The sequence below is a fragment of the Pteronotus mesoamericanus genome, unplaced genomic scaffold, assembly GCF_021234165.1.
Source record: "Pteronotus mesoamericanus isolate MK-2021 breed Mesoamerican mustached bat unplaced genomic scaffold, CSHL_Meso_final scaffold_54, whole genome shotgun sequence".
Classification (NCBI taxonomy): Eukaryota; Metazoa; Chordata; class Mammalia; order Chiroptera; family Mormoopidae; genus Pteronotus; species Pteronotus mesoamericanus.
Genome location: NW_026555321.1, coordinates 37,141,074 through 37,169,067, shown reverse-complemented (window position 1 = coordinate 37,169,067; position 27,994 = coordinate 37,141,074). Strand labels below are relative to the sequence as shown.

Genomic DNA, 27,994 nt, shown 5'->3' with positions numbered 1-27,994 from the left:
TGAACCTTTCCAGAATTCTCCCCCATCTCCTGCTGTCTCTCCTCTCCAGATTTAGATTTAGGTACTTTTTTTATTGCAGTTTAGAAAAGGTAGGAAGAGCATAATTTTCCCCACAGCAACTTTGCTCCTGGCATTAGGGACTCCACTCCTGATCTCTGAAGACTGTTTCTTGTTTCACTACGTTTGCCTTGGTACAGCAGCAACAGGCCTTACGGATTCCTCCGCATCTGGATGTGCAGAGCAATGCTTTGTCAAGAACTTCATTTTTCAGCTCTGTGTGCAATTTTCCTTGAGCTCTCTGTGTCTTCAAGCTATCAAGACTCCTTATGCCCAACCACAGTCTATTCTGTTTTAAGTACACATCCTCTTGTTTGGTTCTCTCTGAACATGAATTATAACTGTTGAGCATCCTCGTAAGAGACCTTAAAGAGAGTAATGCGAATTTCCCTTACCTATTTATTTTCTTCACCTGATTTTCTGTATTTTCCCATGTTTAATACTTGTGGAGAGTTTTAAATTTTATAAATTAAAATTCAGTTTAATTTAAAAAGCGTTTTGTTGCATATTCTCTGTGCTGGCGACTATGCTGGATTCCAGGGTTAATAAAAAAAACTAGTTCCTGCCTTCGGGGCGGGGCCGGAGGGTGGGGAGGCTTACACTCAGTGCCACCACTAACTAACTTAGCAGTCTGAAAAGTTCCAGTGGAGCAGCACACACAAGGTAATGTGTAAGTACAGTGGGGAGAGGGAGGTTAGGCAGGCCTTAAGCATAAGTAAGCAGTTCTTGGAACTAGGAAAAGGGAACAGTATTTCACCCAGTGAAAATGCCACGTTTTAAAGGTATGGAGGTGTGAAAATGTGTTTAAAGAGAGGGCTGGAGAATTGGCTCTAGAGAACCAATTGCCTTTTTGTTCTCTGGATAATGAGGTTAATGTTCCAGTTAACCAAGAAAGGTTTTGCAGAGCATTTAACTGTTTTTTTAAGTAATTGGAATTTCTTGGTGGCTGTCTTTTAGGGAAAATTTCCCTAGGTAGGGTAGTTGTTTCACAAACACAGCCCAATGTCTACTGGAATAATACTTTGTGTACACTATCATTAAGTAGATGCAGCAAGAAGGTCAGGGACTCTAGAGCACCAACAAGAAGTGTCTGGAGAGAAGCCAGAGGTTTATAGGAGGGTAGATGAGGAAATGTGGACTAGAGGCCCTGATAGAGGTAGAAAGCCCTCTATCTGAGCCCAAGGACTCAGAATGGGTTAGGTGGGAGGAAATGTGCTCGTGTGGAGGGCGTTGTTGGAGTCTCTCAAATTAACAAGTTGACTTTCTTTTATGAATCACATTCATAATAAATATACATACATTTTCAGTATAAACATTCCTATTGTATTGAAATTGTAACGGAGTACAGTCAGGGACCTCCCAAAGGGGGGGATTTGTAATGGGATCCACAACTTTGGGTGTCCAAGAAAAATATAGGATATTCTACCCACTTCACAAGGTGGGCCGCCTTGAGGGGTGGGAGACGAGGAGTAGAGCCATTAAGCTACTTCGCATATCAATAACAGGCCAGCTGCATACCTGACAGCAGGGCCTTTGGGGTTCATTTTGCATGTCAGTAACAGCAGATAGCTTTATTCCTCATATGCAAAGATAGTTATTTTGCATATCAGCAAGGCTAACCAGAAAGATGGGCGTAACTTTAACACAAGATGTAAGTGGCTGGCAGCTCCCCCATAACAGTGCACGTGCCTGAGAGCTCAGAGCTGGTTCGCTTCACGCCATTGGAGGAACTATGCGAAGACCGTGAGCAGAGAAAGGGGAGAAAGGACTCTGGCTAGTGGACCACGGGAAGGTGCCACGTGGGTTCGGATTAAGAATTGGAGATCGCAGTGACACAGCTGCTGGTGCTGGGAACCGCAAGAGTCCTAGCAGAGCTGAGGACTTCTATTTTCTTCTGAAGGACGATTTGCTGATAATGTAACTCTTTACATACATCAGCAAGAAGAACCAGGTCTCTCTCCTCAACAGAATGACCATTTGAATTACATTTAGCGAAGAAAAAGTTGGTGAGGTCCTGACTGGTGGCTCTAAGATAAGCCTTTGGCTGGGGTATCTGTACTAACAAGTAAGTAGAGGGGCGCAGAACGCCTGGATTGGAAGGCATGTGCCTATGTGCTGAGTTTTGGATTGTTTTTCTCAACAACCAGCTTCAAAATAATCCAGGCGGCTTGCTGAAAATGCGGATTATGCGGCCCCGTTTCAGAGCTACTGCATTGGAATCTGAGAGTGGAATCCAGGATTTTTTTTTTTTTTTAATTTTATTCTGCAGGATATAAAGGAATTATCTTGAAGGGAAAACGACTTCAGGCACAGACCGCCCTGCTCCTGCTCCTACTGACCTGGAACTCTGGGTCCCAAAGCCCGCTCTCAGGCTCACTTTTGCTCTTCGAGCTCACCTAGTCTATCCTACCTGTGAACTGACTCACACCCCGCCCCCTTGCCCGGCCCAGGTCCCGCCCCTGGAGGGGAAAGCAGCCTTGGCCAAGGCCCGCCCCCACGCCGGACCCGGCCAATCGGACGTTGCGATCTCAGACGTCGGGTTACGCGCGGCGTCGAGTGGGCCGCGGGGCGGAGGAACCGGCTCCCGGCTGGGACTCCGAGCTCCGGGCTCGGGGCTCGGCGGCACGGCCCCGGCGGGCAGCAAGGCTGTGTGGGCCGAGGTGTCTCCCACTCCTTTCCCAGCTCCGCCATGCAGGGCCCCGCCGGGAACGCGAGCCACGGACTGCCGGGCGGACCGCCCTCTACCGTCGCGTCCGGGGCGGGCCGCTGCGAGAGCGGCGCGCTCATGCACAGTTTCGGCATCTTCCTGCAGGGGCTGCTTGGCGTCGTGGCCTTCAGCACGTTGATGCGTGAGTCCCGGACCCCCACCCCTTTTGAGGCCCTGCACCTCAAGTCGCTGGCCAGGCGCCTCCTTGGGCACTCTCCCGCTTGAAGAGTTCAGGCCTGGGGACCCCCGACCCATGGCGTAGGTGCCTTCATCCGGCGAGCCCAGCCTGGGCATTCCCAGACTAGGGGGAGCATCCTGAGCTTACGGCTTTATTCATGTAGCCTGTAGCTACCGGTCACCCCTGCTCCTCTCGTACAACCCGTACGCACCTTTCCTCATATACCTAAAACTCCCTCCATTGCCATATTGTCGCGAATTAAGGCTGCTTCACTTGGCCTGAGGCCGTGACCCTCTGTTAGAGGCTTTCCTGAGCCTCCCCTCCATGCTTTGAACTCTCATTCATAAACCCCCAGTTTGATGTTGAGCTTTTTAATGCACCTGCACTCAAGATTTACTATCTCCCGTTCGTATGTATATCCCGCTACCTTGCAATACCTGGACTGTTAGCCGTGCATTGCGTTCTCAGTACTACCTCCTCCCTTACATCTCCTCCAATCCCGGACCTTCTTTCCCAGTTTTCTTTTCTGTTTTGGTCGAAGCAGGAATCACCCCGACTCTCTTTTTCCGCACATTTCCTCTTTTCTTTCTTCCCGAGCAGGCCCACCTGTTCCATCCTGTCCCACATTTCCTTAATTAGTCTCAGGCCTCTCTGGCTCTTCCCTTTCCCGGCTCACTTTTATTATTTGTATTTAAAATTTCTTTCCTTCCATGAGACTTAGGCAACCTAGTGGCTTCATGGAGGAGGGGATTGCAGAGGGTCTAGGAGGTCTCTGTATCCCTGTCCTGAGTCACCAGGGGCCCATCCCTGAGTTTCGTGATGGAGAGGAAAGCCCCAGAGGGCCCTTCTGGAAAACCAGAAGTTCCATCCTGCTGTCAGGTGGGGGTCAGTTGTGTATTTTCTTAGTGCATATCCTCTTTATTGAAGTAACAAGGAGCTTCGGTTGGCTGGCAGGCCTAGGAGTGCCCCTTGCGATTGCATTTTGGGGGAAGGAAGGGTATAGCTATCTGGACAGAGGCATTAATTCCAAAATGACTTGTTCTCAGAACTTCCCCACTTGCTCACATGGACAGAGTGGGGAGTTCCTGCAGAAAGTCCTCGACTCGGCACCTGGGAGGGATGCTGCAGCAGTGTGCCTGTGTCTCGTAGGCCCCAGTTGTCGGAGTAGCAGCTTTGCTTGTTTATAACATAGGGCTTATTTGGGTGAATTCTCCCAGGCTTTCAGTATCCTGAAGAGGCTGTTCTTGGACACCACTTTCTTCTGGTTGCCTGGCCTTGATAAGTCTTGCAACAAGTGCCCAAGTGTATGTGTTTGCCGCTTTTTCTTTTCTTTTTAGTCTCTGCTTGCCTTGCTATTTTCCTTGCCAAACAAGTAAATATCCACTTGTTCCCGCAGTAGTAATTTGTGACTACATAGCCAAAATCAGCTGCTGACTTGGGTGCTTGAACTGTGTGTGTTTTCAAGACATTGTGTGTGGGTCTTCATTCCCCTCCCACTTTGCTTTCCTCCAGCTGGCCTTCCTTTCTCTCCAAAGGAACTGCAGGCTTAGTTTTTATTTTGTTCTCTAACCTAAGATTTCTTACTCTAGCTCTGGCTATTTTCATAGATTTGATTGATGCTGATGGCCTGACTTACTCCCTAGAGTTTAATACTTGTGATTCAGAGAGGAAAATGTGATTATGACTGGGCAGAGTTGCTCACCGCTGAGAAGCGTGCCGAGTTGAATGTGTTCAGAGTGGTGGTGCTGGCCCTGCGAGTCTTCAGGGACACACTTGCTTCTTTACTTAATATTCAGTGTGAGCGCATGTGCAGATCCACTGTCGTTGGTACTTTGTGTATGTAAAGACCGAACTAGAGAGTGATCTCTTGCTCAATGTAAGCTTAGACATGGAGGGAGCTTATGGGGGTGGATAAGTGGGTCCTGGGACAATGATGAGTAGGAGGGATGGGGAGAAGAGTTGGAGAGACTTAGAGGTATGTCTGCCCTGGATGCAGAAATGTAGATGAGAGTGAGAGCTTAGCCCCGCACCTAGAAGTAGACAGCAGACTGGGACCCAGTCAGGCAAGTTCCCTTCTTGTCTCTTAAGCTTGGTTCTGTTGAAATACAACTGTAGGGCTCTCCCATTTTGCGCTGCTGGGAAGAGGAGGAAACCTAAGAGGCTGCTGTACATTTGGAATGACACTGCTCGGGAAAAGAAGTGGAGGTGGAGGCGGTCTCAAGGAAGTACATCTGTGGGCTACTCAGCGTTGTCAGGGCTTTTAGTCTTCTAGTCACAGCGTTGTTTCCTCAGTTGGGCAGAGCTGTCCAGAGCACCAGGTTCCCATGACAAGTGTCCCCACTGCAGTCCCTTAGGGAGGCCTTTTTTTGTTAGGATGAGGCCACTCTCTCCTTCATCAGTTCATCATTATCTTCAAGCATATTTTAAATACAGCCTCCTCTCCTGAGCGGTCTGAAGTAACAATCCCTGTCCTCTGTGGAGCCAGGGTCTTTTCCTCTCCGGTGCATTCCTCCCCCAGGCAGTGGGCTCAGGGCCTCTCTTCTCTGACACTTCCCGCAATTCTGAGTGCAGGAGCTGTTTCATTTCCCTGTCAGACCAGCTCTGTTCTATGAAATGGAACCACTTCTCTGCCACGCAGGCTGTGAGGTTCTTTTCATCATTCTCCATCCCTGATTTCAGTGACTTCTCAGACTACTGTCTTTATGTTTCTTTTTCTGCCCAGAAAAACCACCTTTTTCTCCTTCATTTACAAGTTACTGTGTTGTTTTTTTTTATCCTGGAGGATTTTGTCCTAGAGGAAGACTTCTCATATTGTTAACATCTCAAGGGAGGATTTTGATTCTCACAAGAATTTCTCATCCTGGTGTTTGGCTCACTGTGTGGGGGTTTTCAGACGGCTCGGTCCAGGCAGTTGAGAGTGTGTGTGCCAGGTGACATATGGAGCTGATTCTTCACGCTATGTAAACATACAGACTATTACAGGCTACTGTCTGCAGGCATGTCCCAATGTCAGCATCACCTTGTTAAACTGGTGAACCTGCCAGAGGCTCCAGCTAGGAAAGCTCAACCAACTCAGAGGCTTATACTGGGGCTTCCCACCCTGGGTTTTCTGGGGTGTCACTGAAAGGCACTGGGTGTCTGAGTAGAAAGAAATGCTTTAAAGGAAGAGGCTTTGTCATGATCTGCTTGCTGAGCAATTCCCCTTCTTTTGGTGGCTTTATCTGTAGCCTGTGACTCGACGGCGTCACTCAGACTAGAGTCACAGCAGAACGGAGCTGAGCGCCATGGAACTCAGCAGGCCGCTCCAGTGCAGGTTAGTGGGCCTGCTGTCAGCCAGAGGTCAGTATTGGCCGGCGTGTATGTTGGCATGTGGGGTGTTTGCTCTCAGGATGTGTGAATCACAGTGAACGCAAGTCTCCTTCACTGTGTGCAGCCAGACTTTGGGCTGAAGTGTAGACAGAATTGGTTTCTCACAAAACGAGCACTTTGAGAGCTTGGATAAATCGCCTTGCATTTTTCATGTTACAGACTTGGGGGCGAGCCAGCTGGGAGAAGGTGTCAGTGTTTTACAAAAACACCGCTGGTGTTGAGAAATGGTAGCTTTCTTCCTGAGGTCAGAATACCATAGACCAGCCTATCCAGCTTTGAAATCTTAATCTCAAATAGTCCCTGGTGTTTTCTCACATGGTGAGCTGACCTCCTTGTATGTTGTGTAGAGACACACTCAGGTTGGGACTTTTTTCTGGGGTCACCTCTTCCCAGCATATCCCAGTTTTTATTTTAAAAAATGTCAAACATATGGAAAAGATGAACAGTAATAGAGTGAATGACTGCCCTCCACCTAGACTCAGAAAATGTTCACATTTTGTCATATGTACTTTATCTCTTGATGGTTTTTTTTGTTTGTTTTGGGGGGGGGGGTGTTGAGCCATCTTCAGGTAAGTAAAGCATCACACTTTACTCTAAGAACTTTAGTTGAGCCTCCTAAGAATAAGGATATAGCCACAGTTTTATGATCATACCTACGAAAATAAATAACTTCACAATATCATCTAATATCTAGTCCACATTCATACTTCTCCAGATGTCACAGGTCTCAGTTCTTTTCAAGAACTATAACCCAGTCAACATCCTGTTGTTGCTTTCTTTAAGTCACTTTCATTCTAGAAAAATCTCCCCCTACGCATGCACATGCACAGTTCTTTTTTCAATGAGATTTCCTTTTTGAAAAGTCTTGGCCAGTTGTCATGTACCGTGTTTCATAATCTGGAGTTGTCTGGGCGTTTCCTTGTTGCAGTGTTTGAGCTGTTTTGCTGACTCCTGTGTTTGCTGAGTTTGTCTGGAAGAGCTATTAGATTCAGATAACCTTTCTCACAGCAAGAACACTCCCTAAACGGTGCTGTGTGCTTCATATTACATCATACCAGGAGGCACGTGACATCAGGCATTCCCACTGTTGGGGATAGGGTCGACTACTGGGCCAAGGTCGGAGGTCCCCAGGTCTCTTCTATATAAAGGTACATTTTTCCCTTTGCAATTAAAAATTATCTTTGTGGTAGTGATACTTTGAGATTGTGTGAATATCCTGTCCCCCAGTAAATTTTCACTCAATGATCACCTCTTCCTGGTAAAATAATGAAGCCTAGTGATGGCCGAATTGGAGCTTACGATGGCTGGAGCTCATGAATGGAGCCTTCTGTCTCTGGGCCAGGCACCCACACCCAGTAAGTGTCGGTGCCCTCTCCTCCTTCCAGAGTTACCAGCCAAGGCACAGGGAGGACACCCCTGTTTTCTGTCCCAGGCTGGTAGTGTGCCCACGGGGGAAAGCAGTGTGGCCAACATCAGTGTGACGGCGTGTTAGGCATCTTAATTTTTAAAAACTTTTCAGGTTTTCTAAATGCTGATTTATCTGATAGTATCTACTCCTTTATTTGTACTAAAATTCCATTAACTTGGAATAAAATCAGGGTGAGAGAGTTGTCTGAATTAGGGGACAGTCTGAATTGTAGAATAATTTAATTAAATGCATTTTTTAGCTTTCTAAATACCCTGCTCGTTAGGTGTTGCCCTCATAGGGGCCTGTCAGACCTCTACCGCTTTAATGATCTCTTTAAAATCTTCAGCAATTAGTATAATATTTATATGAAGATGAAATGGTGTTGACAGAGTTTAACAGGCACTTAACAATAGCAGGACCCTGGGCTCTGGACCCCGTCCGACCGGCTGCCATTCCTACCTCTGCCCTGACGTGCCCTTGAGCAGCCTACATATCTCTTGAAGTTTCAGTTTCCTCCTCAGCCAGACAGGGAATAGTGCATTTTCTGGGAATGTGGAGTTAGAAGGAATGTCTGTAGGGAATCGGGGTCAGTGTCAGGCACATGTTGGGCTCTCGGTGAGGGCCAGAGGTTGGGGGGTGATGCCATCACCTGCATCGTTATTACAGTATTTGCATTGAGCGGTTCTCTTGAACATTTCACAAGTCCTTGAGTAACTAGTTTTCTGAATTAGGTTAAATATTTCCCTTTTCATCTTGTTTGCATAATACCTTTACCTTTAGTCCTGTTTTCACAAACTGCATAGTAGTAAAAAAAATTTATCTTTCTTAACTAGCACAGTGATTGTGAATTCCAAATTAGCATGTACCCAAACCAGGTGGCTTTAATACAGTGTGTAATAATCTCCTTTCTTCACCCAGCCCTCTCTGTGCTCTCGCCTACAGAGTCTCCTGTGGGCCTAGCGAGGGCAGTGGGTGGACTGGGGCAGCCCACGTGCGGTGGTGAACCTGCTCCTGAGTCCCTGGCATTATCGGCCGCAGGTCCTGTGGTAACAGGTGGGCGCTGGCCACTAGTGCCTGCTTCTTTCCTGCCATGTGCTCTTTGCTGAGTGCCCAGTCGGAGGGCACGTGTGCTCAGCACTTGTACTTCACAGGATCCTGGAAGGAGGGGTCATTTTTATTTTGCAAACAAGGGCATTGAGCAGGTGATGCGTCTGGCACAAAGTCCTGGTTAGTAGGTGCTGAGTGGAAGGGTAAGCCAGGTCCCTCAGGCTCCAAACGCTCTGAGCCATGTCCCCTACTCTGCCGGCCTCTTTGTGCCCCTTCCTGTGCAGGTGCACTTTCTGATTACTTTGTAGCCCTGGCTCATGTTTTTCTATTTGAATAATTTTCTTCCATAATAATTTTTTTTTTTAATGTCCAAAGTATTATCTGAAGCTTCAGGCTGTTTTATGGCTATTGATAGCATTAAAAAATATAAATTTGAAAAGACTTACCAATGACTCAGTGCACATGTGAGTTACACCTGAGGTTTTCTTTTCGGGCCTGGGCCTTTGTGAGGGTTTCTCTGACCACAGGAGTGGCCGCCCCACCCCGGGGATGAGGCCCAGTGTCTAAGGGGCAGAGCCCCTGGGAGGAGCTGGAGGGGACGTAGTGCACAAGTTCATTCAGTAGCTGTGAGAAGGGGTTTTCAGGGCCTTGGGTGGTTTCAGGTTACCTGCTGGTTTTCATAGAACATTTCCCTGGTGCTCGGTGACTCTTAGGAGAGTAGTTAATAGTTTTGAGTTCGGGTTAACCCTTAAGAGTTATCCTGTTCTTCATGTATGTGTAAAAGTGGTCCGTGAGTCTCTTAGATGGCTCCACTACTGGGAGGTTATTCATCCAACCCAGAATTTTCCAACTTGGCATTTCCAACTGCTGGCATTTTGGGCCAGATAATTCCTCGTTGTGGGGGGCTGTCCTGTGCCTTATAGGGTGTTTAGCAGCATCCCTGGCCTCTCCCCACTGGATGCCAATAGCTCCCCACCTCACAACCCCTGTTGTGACAACCCACAACATCTACAGACATTGCCAGTTGTCCCCAGGTGGCACCAACACTCGTGTTGAGAACTACAGTTGTTCAGTTTGTGGATTTAGTCAGCAGACTGATGAGCTGTAGCAGAACAGATTAGAAGGTCATTGTGTTACCCCTGAAGGATGAGAACAGTTGACTATCGGGGTTTGTTAAGGTCCTGGGTGCCAAGTGTGGTGCTGGGGGCTGCCTTGACAAAGAAGAGCTGAGACCCAGTCCCCTGTATAATGAAGGGCTCACAGCTGGACTGGGCTGTGGTTAAAAATAGCTGGATGCTGTGCTGACAGTGTGAAGAGGTTGGAGAAGTTTGAATAGACTTGAGAGGAAGGATGAGGGATTCTGCCAGGGGACTTGGGGAAGCGTCCCTGAGGAAGCTCTCCTTGGGCACAACGCTGGAGTTGAAGCGGGTGTGAGGGGCTTGCAACCCTGAAGGAGTGGAGAGAGCACAGGCCCGCACAGGAGATCAGGGGCCTGCCTGTCACTTCTGGGGGCTGGAAAGCGTGTGGTCAGAGACTCCCAGAAAAAGAGGCAGTGGTTTGGAGGGGGTTCCACAGAGCTGTCCTTACTCAGTTTCAGGCCTCTTTTCTACAGCTTGCACTTAAAAAGGGTGATAAATTAAATCATTGGGTGGCAAGTCAGGTTCTACATTAACCTCATACTCCATTTGGATTATTTCTTTGAGAACCTTTCTTTTAAAGCCTTTTAGATCTCGTAGCCCTGATCTCTTTAGTAGCCCTGAGAAACACCTACAGTTTGTATCCTTAGGGCTGTAGGAGAAGACATGGGGGCCCAGTGACTCTCTCCCAGCACCTGTCCTGTTGGCAGTGTCTCCTGCGGTAGATGGCATGATGGTGTTGTCAGACCTGCTGCCCTTGTTCCGTGCCATGCATTGTGTATTAGCCCATTAGAGAGGTAGAGGCCGATATTAGCTCCGTTTTATACGTAAGATAACTCAGCCACAGGGAGTTTAAGTAACCTACCCAAGGTCATGCAGCCAATAATTGATTGAGTCAAGCTGTCTGGCTCTGGAAACATTGCTTTTTTTTTTTCTTTTTTTTTTAATATTTAAAAAAATATCTTATTTACGTATTTACTATTAAAGAGACAGGAAGGAGAGGAGAGAAACATCAATGTGAGAGAGATACATTGATCAGTTGCCTCTCACACACCCCCAACTGGGGACCTGGCCCGCAACCTAGGCATGTGCCCGGACTGGGAAACGAACGGGAAACCTTTCCGTTCGCAGGCCAGCACTCAATCCACTGAACCACACCAGCTGGAAACATTGCTTTTAGCTAATAATCAAAACATGTCCTTACTATTAACTGGCTTTCATTGACTGTTCACCAAATTCCACACAGGTAGAGAAAGCAGAGATGCTTCCATCCCTGGATTTTTGGTCCAGCCTCGATTCTGGAGAGCTGTCTAAGACTAATGCCAACGTGAGCGAATCCGAGGAACCTTTAGCTCGCTGTGTGGTCATGGTCCCAGGCTTCAGCAACGGGGTTGGACTTGGCTGAAAAATGTCTCTTATGAGAATTCCAGTTGTCAACACATTCTAGAACTCCTGTAGCTGCCTCAGCGGATTGTCAACCCCTGGAATCGCGTTTGTGCCCATGAAAAAAAAAACTTCTCACTTGAGTTACCACAATCCTGTCTGATCATCAGTCATGTCTTCCCCCCATTTCATTTGATTTAAACTAGAGTGTCTTCTTCATTCTAAAGGATATTCTGTGCCATAGTCAGGTTCCACTTGAGCTGCTTCTCAGGAGGTGGGGACAGTAGCTGGTGAGGCTTGGCCTTAGCTAGGTTTTTATGTGGGGTGGCAGCATGCAGCAAGGGGATGAGAGGGGAGGAAGGCCCACTCACTGGCTGGGGCGCTCAACCATTATTTTTCTTGGCTCTAAAATTTCTTTTAAAAACTTGATGTCAAGTATTTGTGGCTTTTCCTGTCACTAACCTCTGTCAGGTATCAAGAGCTTTCATGCTATTTCTTTTCTTCCTTTCTTTTTTTCTGTCTGGGACAGAATTGTATGCACGGTAGGTTGGGACATATGCAGGGCCTTTTTTTTTTTTTCTTTCTTTTTTTCACCTTTCTCAAAATATTTTTTCCTCCTAGCTTTTGTTATAGTCTGTGGGCTGTTCTAACTAGTTAATCTTATCAGTGTTCTTCACAGGCTTTTGCATTTTCTTAGAAGACATTTTCATTAATAACACGAAAAATGATGTAGGGAAATGAGGTGGTAACAATGCCTCAGTAAAATGATCCAAGCCTGAGATGCCATCCTGCAGGAGCAGGTGACCAGCCACAGCACAGGCTGCATCTCTTGCCCAGACCTTCGCATAACGTGAAAGAACATCTTGGCCGAGGCGGCATTGGTGCATTCGAGTAGGTGTTCTATTTGGGTAGTGTGTTTTGGGCTTAAATATTTGCAGGTCACCCAGCGAGCAAGGCTGCCTGCGCTGGGTGTGTTACAAGGCTGCCTGGTTGTGGTGCGTTGCAGATGGGGCTGTTCCTCACTGGCCAGGGTTTGCTGTTGGAGTTTCTGATGTAGCAGACTTGAAGATTGCAGGTCTGTGATTTTCATTGACGGCCCACCCTTTGCCCGAGAGATGGGTGTTGGGGTTCTGCAACCACAGTGCAGGGAGACTTAAATGAATGTGTTTTTTCCATCAACAGCCATGGTTTGCAGTGATATGAGGCATGGGAGTGTAGCAGGGTGGGCAGGCGAGGAGCAGCGCTGTCTGAAGATGTTCATAGCATGTGAATCCTACGAATGAGCTTCAGTCCTCGCTCCCACTGGCCGTAGCTGCCCCTACTGTTATGCAGTGAGTCCTTTGCCTGGGACTGACGTGGCGTTCTGGTGTCTTACCCGACAGCCAGATTCTTGGACCTTCTTTTCTTAGCTCTTGGTATGCTATGGACATTGTAGTCACCACAGTTTGCCCTGTAGCCTGGGCCAAGGGGAATAGCCATGTTATCAGACACTGGGATGAAGCAAGATGCCACGGGGCTGCTCTTCTCCCAGCCCCTGCATCTGCCGAACCCAGTCCTGCTTCCTCCGTGACCCACATCTCTCTTTTCCCTAAATCCCTTTTGCCTTCCTCTTTACCTAGCCCTATCCTCCCCTCCTCCAAGAAACTTTCCTTAATGACCTACTACTGTTCTTTGAAGTCTATAGGATGTACGGTCTGTACTGTACAAGTTAGGTCCCTATATGTCTGCTTCTCATTGGGCCTGGCCTGCTTGTCTGCCAGGCTGGTGCTGGCACAGGCTGGTGCTCTGGCTGAATGCTCAAGCCCAGAATGGCAGTTTGCTCTCTACTGGGAGGATGGTTGTAAAAAGAGCAGTGGGGCATAGGAGATGGGGTAGACTGAAATGTTTCTCTTTTCTAATCACTAAATAGTTCAGCATTTATATTTCTCTTTTATAACCACAGTACAGCTATCAAAACCCAGGATATTTAGCATTAATATGTGATCAATCCACAATCTCTATTCAGACTCCATCAGTTGCCCAAATACTGTCTTCCTCGCTCTTTCGTCCTGGTCCAGGGTCATGCTTGCCTTCAGTTGCCACATCTCTTCACTCTCCTTTAGTCTGGAACAATTTCTCAGATTTTCTTTGTATTTGTTAGTCTTGATGCTTTTAAAGAGTATAGATCAGCGATTTTCTAGAATGTTTCCGATTCGGCATGTCAGACGTTTTCTTGTGATTACTTTCAGGTTATGTGTTTTTGGCGAGGATGCTGCCTAAGTGATGGGGTGACCTCAGTGTGTTGCAGCCTGAGGCCCCTGATCCTGAATTGTCCCCGTATTCGCCAGGTTGTCACAGAGGTTGGGGAAGGTGGGTCTCCAGGTCTGTCCACTGCGCAGTAACAATTTTTCCCGTTGTGATTAATAAATAATTTGTAGGGGGGATATTTTGAGACTGTGTAAATGGAGGATCTGTCTCCCTTGTAAAAAGCCTTGCCTGGTTGGGAGGTCAGAGCTCAGGTTCTGAAGGTGCTTTTGCCTGTTTTTAACCTGGTGACAATACTTAGCCGCATTTGTAGAGTGCCCATTATGTGCCAGTCCCTGTAAGTGCCTTACATATGTTAACTCTTTTATTTCTCATATTAGCCATGTGAGGTGGGTACTCGTATTATCCTATTTTATACCCAGGGAAACTGAGGCACAGAGAGGTTAAGTGAATTGTCTAAGGTTGTGGCAGCCCCTAAGTGGAATACTGACATTCAAACCGGTGGGTCTCATTCTGATCCTGGTACTTGACTGCTCTGCTTGTCTGCTGTGTGCAGTGTTCACGTGTGGCTTGTGAAAAGGGACACTGCTTCTCTAACTGCTGGGCTTTCTGTCTCTTCTGTGTATGAAGTTATTCAACACCTTTTGGTTCCCATTGTCCCTCATCTGCTTGGCTTTTCAGTGAGAGCATCATTACAGTCATTTTTCCAGGCATGATGAAGTGGACCAGGAAAAAGCCAGAGGCTTCTCATTTTGAGATTGAAATCAAATAGGGCTTGCCATTGAAGTCAGAGGACTCTTTCATAGATAGATAGATAGATAGATAGATAGATAGACAGACAGATGATAAATATAAAATTTGAGCCTGTTCAAAAGTGAATGAAGAGGCTTTTGTCAATAAAGGAGTCATCAGTATAGAATTTGTCCTACTTCTGTAAACAACCTAAACACAAACCAAAATATACAACATGGTTTGCAGACACTGGAAAACAGGCAACCAGCATAGTTACCCCTGAGGGAATTAAAATATTGAGAAGAGCCCTATAATCTCCACCCCAGCTTTCTGCTGGAGGCAATTTCCAGATCTCAGAGCAGTGAGGAGAAACCCAAGCAGAGCTCAGCAGCCTTGCTGAGTTGAGACAGGGTAGAGGGAGCCAGAGCAGTTGGAATTTTCAGGGACAATATGGAGAAAAAAGAGCTACATAGAAGAAAAACTCTAGATATTTGCTTGTCGGGGTCTCCTTGAGTCTTTTTCTAAATATCAGTCTGTGTGCATCGGGTAAAACTTATGAGGTAAAAGCAAAGAACAGCTGCTGGGAAGCTATAGGCTGAACTATTTCTAGGACTGGAAGATGTTTTTCTTTCCAGTTAAGAGTGAGAGACTTTGTTGAACACTGAGGCATTCGGTAGATAACTCAGAAGAATCATGTCTTATGAGATGATTTGTAGTTTGCAGCCTCACAAGAGACCATGAGCCAGGACTACCCAGCTAAGATATTAATAAATGTTTGTTGTTTTAAGCCACTACATTGTGGATTCATTTGTTTTACAGAGATAACTAATACAGTGAAGGTGGTGAGTACAGGAAAAGTTAGGAGACTTGATCTCTGTTCTCCAAGAGCCTACAGTCTATTTGAGAAGACAAATCCCTTGAACTAGTAGCTAATTATTACAGGCTTGCATGTCTTCTGAGGGAAGGGTGCATAACTTAAAAACAATTCTGGATACCATACACAAAAATTGAGTAGAAATATATCACAGATCTAGATGTAGAAGTGAAAATACTTCTATAACACTCCTAGAACAAAGTATAGGAGAAAAACTTTGTGACCTTGTGATAAGCAAAGATTTCATAGGACACAAAAAGCTTGAACCATTTTTAAAAATGTATAAATTGGACTTCATCTAAATTAAGCATTTCTGACCTTCAAACACATACTGTAAAGCCACAGACTGGGAAAAATATTTGGAATATGAATATCTGACAAAGCACTTGCACCATAAATATGTAAAGAATTCTTACAACTCAGTAAAATACAAATAACATAATTTAAGCATAGACAGAGGATCTGCATAGATAATTCTCTAAAGAAAATATACAAATGACCAATCAGCACATGAAAAGATGTTCAGTGTTATTAGTCAGCAGGGAAATGCAAATTAAACAGTGATTAGATACTGCTATTTGCCCACAAAAATGGCTAAAATTAAAAAGATCGATAATAATAAGAGTTGAAAAAGGGAGCTTTGAAACTTTTATATATTGCTGGCAGAAAAGTAAAAGGTACAACCATTTTGAAAAACTGAAATTTTCTTATAAAGTACGCTTGCCTTACAGCTCAGAACTTCACAGGTAGATATTTACCTAAGAGAAAAGAAAATATGGCCACAGAAGAACTTGTACATAAATAGCAACTTTATTCATAATCGCCCCAAACTGGAAACAATCCAAATGTCATGAGCACTTGAAAGGATAGACAAATGGGAGTATATCTGTACAATGTAACACATGCCAGCAACAAAAAGCAATGAACTGTTGACATACACAACAGTGTGGTTGAACATGCTGAGCAAAAGAACCCAGATAAAAAGAATACATAGTATATTACGGCACTTATATGAAATTCTAAAAACGGGAAATCTAACCTCTAGTGACAGAAAACAGATTTGTGGTTGCCTTGGTGTGGTGAGGGTGCAGCCCGCTGCAGAGGGGCCTGAAAGAACTTTTGGGGGTAATAAAAATGACTGTATCTGGATTGTAGTGAGGGTTATATTAGTGTATACATTTCTCAAAATTCATGAACTGTATGTTTAGTACGGATGCATTTTTGGTATATATTATACCTCAAACTTGACTTAAAAGAGAAAGAGAAAAAAACCCTTAAGACAGTCAAGCTGTTCTACAAACTTAAGTGCTTACACAAACTTCAGTATTCATTAAAAGAAGACAACAAAATCCAAATACTTAATTTAGCAACCATAATGTATAGCTTCTAATAAAATATTACTAGACATGTGAAGAAGCAGGAAATTGTGACCTATAAGCAGAGAAAGGCAGTCAATATAAATAGATCGAGAGGTTAACAGCAGTGATAGAGACAGCAGAAAAAGACTTCACAGCAGTTACAGTAAGTACACGGAAGGTTTTAAGGAAAAACTGGAGCATAATAGGAATGTGGCAGAAGATGTAAAAGTAAACCAAGTGGAATGTCTGTAATTGCAAATACAATTTCTGAAACCTTCACTGGATAGATGTAACAGAAAAATCAAACCCTACAGAAAAGTAGATTAGTGAGTTTGAAATTGAAACACACCTTTCCCATCGTGGATCAGGGTTAGTCTATGTGACCAGAAGAATGTGGCAGAAGTAATGGTATGTCATTTCTGCGGTTAAAATATTAAAAGACTGCAGCCGTTGGCTCGGGTGTGCTGTCTTGTTTGCTTCCTCTTGGATCAGTTGCTCGGGGCAAGCCAGCGCCCTGTCCCGAGGGCGCTCAGGCAGTGCTGTGGAGGGGCCCACGGTAGGAACGGTAGGAACGAGGGCTGCTGCCAGGAGCCGTGTGTGAGCCTTCACAGAAGTGGGTCCTCCAGCCCTAGTCAAGGCCTCAGATGATTTGTAGTTTGCAGCCTCACAAGAGACCATGAGCCAGGACTACCCAGCTAAGATATTAATAAATGTTTGTTGTTTTAAGCCACTACATTGTGGATTCATTTGTTTTACAGAGATAACTAATACAGTGAAGGTGGTGAGTACAGGAAAAGTTAGGAGACTTGATCTCTGTTCTCCAAGAGCCTACAGTCTATTTGGGAAGACAAATCCCTTGAACTAGTAGCAAATGATTACAGGCTTGCATGCCGAATGTCCACAGAAGCTCTGTTAAGGTAGGCCTACGTGTTGGGTGGACAAGTGAGAGCTTGCGGACTGGATTTCATCTTGGTGAGCAGGGCTGCCAGAACCCCACGGAACGGAGAGTGGCATCACTGTTCCTCCGGAGCTCTTGATGGTGGAAACAGGCTCAGCGCAGCCAGCACACATCTCTTCCAAGGTGGCAGTTGGCTACTGCTTCAGTCTTCAGTGCCTCAGACAGGCAGTTTGTCATACCCCTCTATTTGCCTTGTCCTTTGCAGCCAACCTGGTTGCTCACGGCTAGTATTTTAACTGGTAAGAAATCAGTTTCTATAGTCCACACTGGATTGTTGAACAAGATATATTGCAGACTACTTTGTTGTATAATGAGCCTTTGAGTTACATGAGTCAAACAGGGTTAATAATTGAAATGGAGCCCATTTCAATTCTGTGCATAGTGACTTTTTATACATTTTCAGACTTCTCAATACCTTTTTTGAAAGGAGGCAGTCAGTGGGTCTCTCCCCGCCCCACCCCTGAGATACAGCAGGCCAGGGAGTTCTTATCTCAATGCTAAGGGAGAGGAAGTGCAAAAGTTCTAGCTTGTATACAGTATAGACTTTTGTTGTATTGAATCTTTGTATAGAGCCTTGTTCACTGCCCCGAGCACTTGGTAAGTCTCTCCCGGTTACCTGCCATTCCCTTGACCCTAGAATATACTTAGGCATCGTCAACAGTCTCCTGATTCTCGAATCAGATTGTTTGATCACTTCCTGACAGAGTACTTTAACTCTGCTTTCTTTGGGTTCTGTACTTGCCCACCCGTATCAGTGGTGCAGCCTCTAGCTCCTCCTGCATAGCATCAGGTGTGATAGGATGCTTTTAGCTAAATCTGCAGATAACTTGGTGGACCCGCGGGCCCAAAGGAAGCATGCTGCCTGGCACTGTAGCTGGGTTGGAGAGTCTGAGGACAGGCAGACAGGCCCTGCCTGGGCCCTACACCTACTTTTTCCCAAGGCCTCATGAACTGTGCCTGGCCTGATCAGAAGCTGGCATAGGTAGGCCTGACTCAAATGAGAAATAGCAGAGCCAGCACATGCTGATTCTCTGGGGTTGATTTATGTTCATTCTAAACTTCTAGTTAGGCTGGAACCAAGGAGGACACAGCTGTAAGACAGTCCCAAAACATAACCCAGCAAGCCCTTCTCCCAGACCCAAGGTGCTCAGCTGCTTTCCCTCACTGCCTATAGCTGTAGTTCGTAGCCCTCAAGGAAAGCAATGGAGGCAGACCTCCCTTTTGACTTCATCTTCAATCAGGCTGTCTGCCTAGCCTTGGTCCCCAAGGTCACTTGCCCTCTGTGCTGTGTGATAGGACAAAAGTTGCAGAAGAACTTGGTAGTGCTTTTCATGACCACCATGGCACGTGATGTGGTCTTCCCAGTGCCTTCACAGAAGGAAAGTTGGAGGGGTCCCAGAAGACAGATGAACAAAGTGAGCACTGGAGTTCAGGAAGCCTAATTTGACTCCGACCACTTTTTCTAGGACAGCCTGGTACTCCTGCCCCTAAGGGTCATGTGTATCCTCAGTGTCTTGTTCCTGTACTGGAGTTCACAGTGATCATTTATCTCCCTTCTTCCTCCCACTCAGTCTTCCTGTTGTTTCTAAGTGAAGAAGAGATGAAAGTAGCTGGGAGACGAATCCCAGGGCACCTGAATTGCCCATCTGACCACTCTGAGTGGGCTTCCTACTGCCGGCCAAGGAGGGTTGCAGATATTTTAGCTCAGGGGGCTGATGATTTCTTCACGTAAGGTCCCAAGCCTCCTTGGGGTCAGGTTATTCTAATACAGTTAAGGTTTCTGCTGCTGCCCTGCAGCCCGGTTCCCAGGCTTTGAAACTGAGGGAATAAACTCTGTTGCTTCTCTTCTGCCCAGATTCTGATTGGTTACACAACATGCTTTGTTCAAAAAGAGAAGACTCTGGGTGCCAGCTTGACTGGCTCTGAAGCCAGGGGAAAGGTCTTGCATGTCATTTTATAACTCTGATATCCAGAGAAGAGCTGGCCTTCTATTAATTATTCTGTTGAGGGTGCTTATTAATTCACTTCCATCAGTGAAACTTGAAGGTGAAGCCCCAGTGCATTCCCAGAGTAAGCCTTCTGCGAGGTTAACCCCTGGCATGCTAAACACGAGCCATCCCACTTATTGGCAGTCCAACCCGCTCCCCATGAAGCTACAGTGCCACACTGGCTCTTATCTGTTGAGAAGGTCAGACGATGCCTTCTAAAATAGTAGGGACTAGTTAGTCCTTGGAACCGCACCTTGATCTTTGACCTCTTTATGTAGCTTTGAAACAAGCCAGTTTCTCTTGGTTATAGGTGTGTGCCCTCAGGAAAACAGTGGAGACCTTTCTGTCTGGTTCTTTGAGTCCACAACTGCATTTAAGGAGGCTCACAGGACAACCTGGCAGATGAGTATTTGTCATCCAAAGGGAGAGCTCCCAGACCAGGGCAGAGAGAGGCTCTACCTGCGAATGGAGGGGTCCAGGACCAGGAAACAGTCTTGGTATAGCCCGGTGGTCAGGTGCATGGGCTCTGGCATCAAACTGCCTAAATATGAGCCCTGACCACTCATGGCCACCATGTCACATTTTCCCAGTGCTGTGTGACTTCATCTTAGGTGACTTTATTTCCCTGAAATTTTATCTTATTCTCAAAATGAAGGAAGTCTTAGTGGGTTATTATGAGAGTTAAACAAAATAAGGTACTTACTCTGGTGCATGTCAGGTGCTGAGTAAATGTGAGCTCACTGCAGCAGATGATCTTGGGGAGGTAGGACAGTTAATTCCATGTCGTCGGTTATTAGAATTGGAAAAATAGGGGTAACTTAATTCAAGACTCCATGTGCTCGTGGAATTGGAGGGATTGAAGGGCTTGCCTGAGTCTCCCCTGCAGGTCAAAGACTGAACCAGGTCTAGAATGTGTGTCCTGCCTCCTAGGCCTCGGTTCTTTCCCCATCACTACCCAGTCCAGCTATTGTTTCTCTGCCTCTTCCCCTTTCCCCTCAACACAATTACTGATGCTCATTGGTTTGTCTGAGGAGTTTGTTTCAGACTGTGGTGTGAGAATGGGAAGTCTTCCCTTCTGTGAACCAACCTTCCTAACTGACTGTGCCCCTTGGCCACGGCAGCCGAAGAGCACAGAGACTGGAGCATCTGCCAGTGGGAGGTGGTGAGGGATGTGGTGATAGTGGAGGGATATTGCACTCTCTGGGGCAATGGGCTTTCCTCACTCCCAGCTGCGTGGCCTGCCCTGAGGCAGGTGCAGGATTGCCCAAGAGCCTGAACTGAAGGAGACTGAGTGGTGGCAGGAGCAGCCACAGGCAGGGCTTTACCAGAGGAGACCTGTTATAGCCTTAGTCATTGTGGCCTCTTACCTGTACTGACGAACTTCAGTGGACAAACATTCTCAGTTTTAACCTGCACTAAGGCTTAAATTGACTTGTTACCACAGACCTTGAAATTTTGGGCCATGCATGTATTGTAGCTATAAACACTACTAGCTATCTTCAGTGTAGAATAAAGTTCTTAAGTCATTTTTTTCATCTATGTATTTAAGTTTTCTGAGCTAATTCTCTTTTGGAGGCTATTCTTGACTTTTGATAATGCTGTCTGGATTGCACATAGAGGTTTACATTTCACAAGCTTTGTATTTTGTACCAAGAGGCCAAGCTCAGTCTATCCCGATGGCGGACCTTGCGCCCCCGCGCCCCGCGCCCCCCCCGCGCCCATTTTTAAAGATTTTATTTATTTATTTTTAAAGAGGGGAAGAGAGGGAGAGAAACACCAATGTGTGGTTGTGTTTCACATGCCCTCTGCTGGGGAACTGGCCTGCAACCCAGGTATGTGCCCTGATTGGGAATCGAACCACTGACCCTTTGGCTCTCGGACCAGCACTCAATCCGCTGAGCCTTACCAACCAGGGCTGTTACTTGTTTTTAATGGGGAATGAGGGTCAGCAGTGGCCTAGGTTCTGGTCCTGACTACCACTTCCTGCCTGTGGGACTCTGGCAAGTTCCTTAACTACGTGATCATCACTTTCTTCATTTGATAATTGGGTTGATTGAGTGGATTTGGGTACCTGGAGCCCTCCGTATTTCTGGTGATGATGATGCCTTATTTGATTAGGCTTTCTTAGAAATCCTAGTAACTCAGTTAAATAGGTCATGAATATTCCATTTAGGTAGTAGAGGAGGTAAAGAGGATTTAGATTGGGGATCCTGTTGGGTATGAACCAGTCCTTGGCCAGTTTCGCTCACACTGATTGCCAAAGTGTTTGCAAGGGTTGCTGGATGAGGAAGGTAGGTGGCTGGTAGCCCCTTGACAGTTGCCAGCAAATGGCATTTGAACTATATGACCTGCAGAATGTCAGAGAGCAAATGTGAATCATCTTTATGAAGGAAACAGTACATTGGGGTTTTGTCCTAGTGAAAATCTTGGAGCTGAGTGACCCAGTTAAGTGAGTTGGCAGTTTTGTGTGTCACTCCTTTGGCTTGTGTTAAACTCTTGGTGATAGGATGTAATATAGCTGGATCTTCACCCTTTCTGTCCAGGTTGAAGGTATGAAAACAAGAGCTCTCCCTATACACATTATATGGTCTGTTTTCTACTGAGTTTGGATCCCCCTGAGCAGCTGGAATCAATTCAGAACCTTGGGTTACAAGGATGAAAGTGCATCTCATCACTGCGCCCAGGGATAGCGGGTGCCTCCTCTGACCATAGGAAACAGTGTGGCCGGACAAGTGTTTGCGCTGCCAGAGCTGAGGGCTGTCTACCATGGTGGGGCTGGGCCAGGAGCCACAAATGTCATCTCTGAGAAACGCAGACTCTGGGGCTGTGCCTTTTTCTATTTGACTAGCCATGGAGTTGCAGTGAAGGGCGGGCCTTTTTACAACCAAAGGCCTCTTATTCGGCACAGGCAGGATTGATTAGTGCCTGGTTAATTTTTTAAAGGCAGGGAAACTGGGGAATTCTACAGGATACAAACATATACATCAACATTTTATTTTATCCATGCTTGTAAGCATGAAGCATGTGCGAGGGGCGTCCCTGACCTGGCTGACAAGAGCACGGTGGGCACACGTTGTATCCGCCGGAGATCGTAAGTCGCACAGCAAGCGTCCTAGCCCCGGATGGGTGTGGACTGAGTGAGCTGAAGTGGCATCTCCAGTGAGTTCTGCTTTCAGGAGGAAATTTTGTATTAATGACCTGCTGTGAAAAATTGTAATTTTGTTATTTTTTAATTATTGTTTTTAGCAGCAGAAACTTTTCTTCTCAAATTTTTTCTATACCTTTTTTGTTACTGCAAAATATGTGCTCTTTGTAAACAACCAGTGCGTGGAAATACATAGCGTAAATCAGTGAGAGCTCCCTGTGAGTCCATTCTCTGGAGAGGTAGCCACAGGTAATAGTTTATTGTATTTTTCTACAAATGTCTGTATGTAAATATCACTTAAAAAAAAATAGGTTCACATGACACATTACTGTTTAAGTGACTTGCTTTTTCTCCCATTTAAAATGGGCATTTCCCCTTATCGATACAGATAGGTTTACCTCACTTTTTAAATAGCTTTATTGAGGTATAATTTCATATCATAAAATTAACCCATGGCAGGTGTACTAGCTCTACTTTGGTTTTTAACAGTTGAATTTCATTATGTGATAATTTATATTTAACCCTTTTCCCACTGATGGACAATTAGTTGGTTTTGAAGTCGTCTTCTCTTATAAACAAATTCCGCAGTGCACTCTTTTACACAGACTTCTGTGCATTTGTATGTGTAACTGGAGAAGAAAATCCTGGAGATGGGAGTTTCTGGGTCCCAGTGTGTAAACATTTAAAATCATGATAGATATTGCCAGAATACCTGCTGCAACTTTTCAGGTGATCTGTAGATTGATAGGGGAAAAAAGAACTACACACACACACACACATCTTTGCCCACTCTGAGGTTATATGAAATTCCTAAATGCACTTGGCCAGGGAGTATGGATTAGCAGTGCAGTGGCAACGCAGAGCGGGAGCAGATGCAGCCCGTCTCTGAGTTCCATGGGCCCAGAGTGTCCCCAGTTGCCCGGGGACACTGGCTCGCAGGGTAGAGTCCTTCCAGGACAGCCCATTCATACTTGGGGTTTCCATCAGTATTCAGGAAGAATTCACCCCAACAATCAAGCCTTCATTAGGAATTCTTATAGGTCTCTAGCTCCTTCTGGTTTTTAAGCCAAACTCTGCGTCCTGGAGTCCTCATTTGTCCCACCTTCCACCCAGCAGCATCTGTAACATCTCTTTCTCCCGCGTCCCTGGGTCCCCAGAAGGCTCTGTTCACTGTGACCGCCCCGACACCAGTTTAATGCCCTTTTTACTGGGTGGCTCTGGGAATTAGGGTCACAAACCCACTTGGCCCGTTTCCCCAGGATTGTGCCACATACTTTCCCACGAGCAGTTTAAGGGTGCCCATTTCCTAATGTCCTCACCAAACATTGGGTAATCTGGGCAAGAATAATTATTAATTTGCATTTTAAATGGACATTATCGAGGTTGCACATCTTGTGTGTGTGTCAGCTCTGTGTACTTCTTTCCATCAGACATCCCCATGGAACACTCACAGTGACAGTACCTCCTTACACACCCTGACATCGTCGGTAGCAGGTGGCTCCAAGACGTTCTCCTCTGGAAAGCTGTGGTTCCGAGGAGGCCCCGTGCTCAGAGAGCTAAGCATATTTATTTGCTAGATAATTTAGCTTTTTTTTTTTATTTTCTGTCTCAGCCTTTGGCAGAACATCCACATAGGAGGATTATAGTTGGCTAACTTAGAACCTTGGCTTTATGTGTTCCAAAAATAGCCAAGTCTTTACCAAAAAATGTTCTTGAGCACTTTGACTACAAACCCAAATTGTCTTGCATCTAGGTTCTTGCATCTATGGCCAGATATGGTGAGCGGCAGGAGACTTGGATGGGCCAGTTCACCCTGCCTTGTGGTTAGTTAAGAGGGAGAAAGGTTTTGGGTAGTTGTCCTCTGGCAGATTATGGTCCAAAACCAAAGAGAGCTAAGCAGTTTGTCATGTTGCAGGAATAATGGTTTGCAAACTAAGTTCGTCGGAGAATCCATTATGCGAATTCATGGAACTTATTGAACTAAAAATAAATACCTGGGCAGTACTCAATAAATACATTTTAAGTGACAGACTGAATGAATGCCTTTGTTCAACAAATAGTGTTTAGCTACCTGTTAAGAGCCAGGTACTCATTAGGCACTAGGAATATGAGGGTAAACGGAACAGAAATTCTTGGTCTTACAGAGCTTACTTTCTAGTGGGGGAGGGGGGAGACAGTAGTCAAGAAAACAGATAAAAATTTCTGAAATTAGAGAGAGGGGCTAAAGCTGTGAAGAAAAGAAAACAGGGAAAGGCAGGCTGTGCACACCTGTGGGTGAGGTAGTCCATGGAGGCTTCTGAGGAAGTGACCTGGAAGCTGAGACAAGAATGAAAAGGAGGAGCCGCCACCTGGCGAGCTGGGAAGGAGAGTGTTCTAGACAGAAAGTGCTGCACGAGCCAGAGGGGATGAGGTCAGAGAAGCAGGCCAGGCCTAAGTCATGTGGTACCTTGGCCATGGGAAGGAGCCTGCATTTTATTCTAACTGCTGTGGAAAGACAAGGGAGGGGTTTGTATTTATTGTGTTGTTTTTTAAATTTTTTATTTAGGTACCACTTACATAAAGTAAAATGAACAGGTCATAAGTATAAAGCTTCACTTTTTGGCAAAATTATGTATCAGAGTTTCAAGTGAAATAAAGGGTAACAATTTTATTTGTATTTTTTAAAAGATTTTATTTTAATTTATTTTTAGAGAGGGGGAAGGGAGGAAAAAAGAGGGAGAGAAACATCAGTGTGTGGTTGCCTCTTATGCACCCCTACTGGGGACCTGGCCCACAGCCCAGGCATGTGCCCTGACTGGGAATTCAGCCGGCAACCCTTTGGTTCACAGGCCAGCACTCAGTCCACTGAGCCACACCAGCCAGGGCTTAATTGTATTTTAAGACCTCCACCAACAACTGTGTGGGGGATGGATGGATGGACAAAGGAACAATAATCTTATTACATATTCAGTAAAACACGATGTAACTCTGAATGGGACGTTTTGTGGAAGAGTCATTGCAGGTGACCTTTGAAGGTTGTTCCTATGGCTTCCCTGCCCCAGGAAAAGGCTGAGAGGTGCAGCACAAGGTGTGAGTGTGAAATGCACAGTCTGTGCATGTTTACTTTGGCTCTGGTCTGCACTTCCCCGTCACATTTGTAGTTGTTTCTGCTCAAATAAAATGCTTGTTGATTGTATGGAGCAAATATAGCCTGGGTCTGGCTGGACCCAACTGACTCAGCCTTCTCTCTGCCCAGGATAAATGTGAGTCATATGATCAAAAGGGTGATGGAGGTCACTCCACAGGTGTGATTTTTGAGAGTTTGTTAGAAAGGTCCCTCTTCAAAGATAGCTTTTCCCTCAGCCTTTTCTGGTGCCAAAATTCCACCATTGATATGTCTTGATTTTGAGTGTGTGAAGCTACTATGGGTCACTATTCTGAATGGTAGCTGGTTAAATACTTCCCATTGTAACAGTGGAAGGGAGCAGGATGCAGGCAGGAAGGTTCGGAAGCTTGTTTGGGGACGGAGAGAGATGCAGGCCTGAGGGCCAAAGTCCTGAGTGGGCACGTCCGGGGAGGGCCAGCGCAAAGGCCCGGGACGCCTGCAGCGGAAGGAAGGCGAGGGCTGCCGAGGGGCGAAGTCCCCGTAATCACCCCCCAGCCTTCCACCAGTGGTTACACGGTTAATCAGAGCTCCGTGGTATCGCGTGGAAGGAGTCCTTAGCTGAATTCTGACCTCAGTACAGGTGGAGGCTGACAGAGTAGGGCACAGAGAGCACACGTGGATACAGCTTTGTTCTGGTCCCACATGTAAGCGTAGGCCAGAAGGAGATTTGGAGCCAAAACTACAGTTCTAGAACAACTGATGATTTTGGTTGTATTCAGATGGTGACATTTTAGATAACTTCCGTCTTTCTCTAGTTCCCAAAGGTATAATAGCTTATACTTGAAAAAAGAAAGACGTTAGCCCTGGATCTACAAACGGTGATCAGATGAGTGCTTTGTTGCTGCCTACAGCTGGGCTTTGTGCCTCTAGCAGTAGTACCACTGCTAACCGCTTGCTAAATAAAATGTGTACAGTCCTTGCTACGTACAAAGCATAGTTTTAAACACTCTAAATATATTTGTTTTATTAGTGCTCCTCTGATGTGGATACTACAATTCCTTCCATTTTAGAGAGGGGCCGTCATGGCTCAGAGAGGTTAAGCAGCTTTCCATGGTCCTTCAGTAAGTGTGGAAGTGAAGTTTGAACCCAGAGCTCACGCTGTAAGCACTAAGCTGTTGCCTCCCATGACTTGCGTGTTTTTCTAGCATGTTCTGCTCTATTTGTTCAAGTTAGTTCGTAAGTGTCTGCTTTGTTCCTGTCTGCCTCTGTAACTAATCATCTGGTGGGAGAGACAGACAAACCCTAAGTATTGCATTTGCAGTGTTAATCCCAAGATAGCGTAGGAGACTTTAGGGAGCCCAAGGGAGAGAAGGAAGGATGCTTAGCTCAGTTGCAAATGAGGTAACTCTTAGAATTGTCTCAACTAAAACTGAAAGAATGTCTAAGAGTTACGCAAGAGGAAAAAAGTGTGGGGTGTCCAAAGCCAAAGGGACGATGTGGGGGACAGCATTAAGATGGGAGATGCCAGGCAGGGGACCTTGTTTGCCAACTTAGAAAGTATGAATTTTGGTGAATACACAATGTAATATACAGATGATGTGTTATATTATAGAATTGTACCCCTGAAATTTATATAATTTTATTAATCAGTGTCACTCCAATATATTCAATTTTTAAAAAGAAAAAAACATTTTAAAGAGAGAAAAAAAAGTGTGTGTTCTGTTTCCAGAGGAAGGGGAGCTGGGATGGGCACTGAAAGGTTTTAAGCAAGGCCTGCCACGCCCAGTGCATTCCAGCTCCAGTGCGCGGGGGGCCTCAGAGAAGATGCTGGTGACCAGGCGGGAGGACCGGTTGAGGCGGAGGAGAAGGGGAACACCCATACCAGGACCACCGCTGTAGTGGGCTTTTTCAAGATGGCAGAGGGACAGATGGGATCAGACAGACATAGATGCAGATCTGGGTTGTGCCATTTTTGGCTTATCTGTAAAGTGAAGATGACCCCTTTCAGGGCTGTCTCGTGAAGACTAGAAGTGATGATGTAAAGCACCTGTAGTAGATGCCAGTGGCGGTGGTGACAGCGGCCACAGCTGCCGCTGCCGTTCTCCCTGCATTGACCCGGTGAAGTAGACAACTGAGGAAACTTAGACACAAAGAGTGAAGTGAGTGACTTAAAATAATAAAAATTTTTGATTAGGTGGGGACTCATTTTCAGATGATCTCCACCTGGGCTGCCATTCGTTTCTTGCCATAAGAATCACCTGGCTTTTCGTGTCTCCTTGAAAAATGGCCCAGCCTGAGTTTAAAACTCTCATAGACCAAGATCTA

At 45.9% G+C, this 27,994-nt stretch overlaps 1 protein-coding gene across 1 annotated transcript in view; it reads left to right on the top strand.

The window, feature by feature from the left end:
* The first annotated feature begins 2,593 nt into the window (after positions 1-2,593).
* LOC129087960 (store-operated calcium entry regulator STIMATE) overlaps positions 2,594-27,994 on the top strand; it is a 56,467-nt gene continuing 31,066 nt past the window's right edge. Inside the window, exon 1 of the mRNA XM_054595058.1 lies at positions 2,594-2,906. Within this exon, the coding sequence (XP_054451033.1) occupies positions 2,747-2,906 (160 nt within the window). The 5' untranslated portion in view covers positions 2,594-2,746. The remainder of the gene's footprint in view (positions 2,907-27,994) is intronic.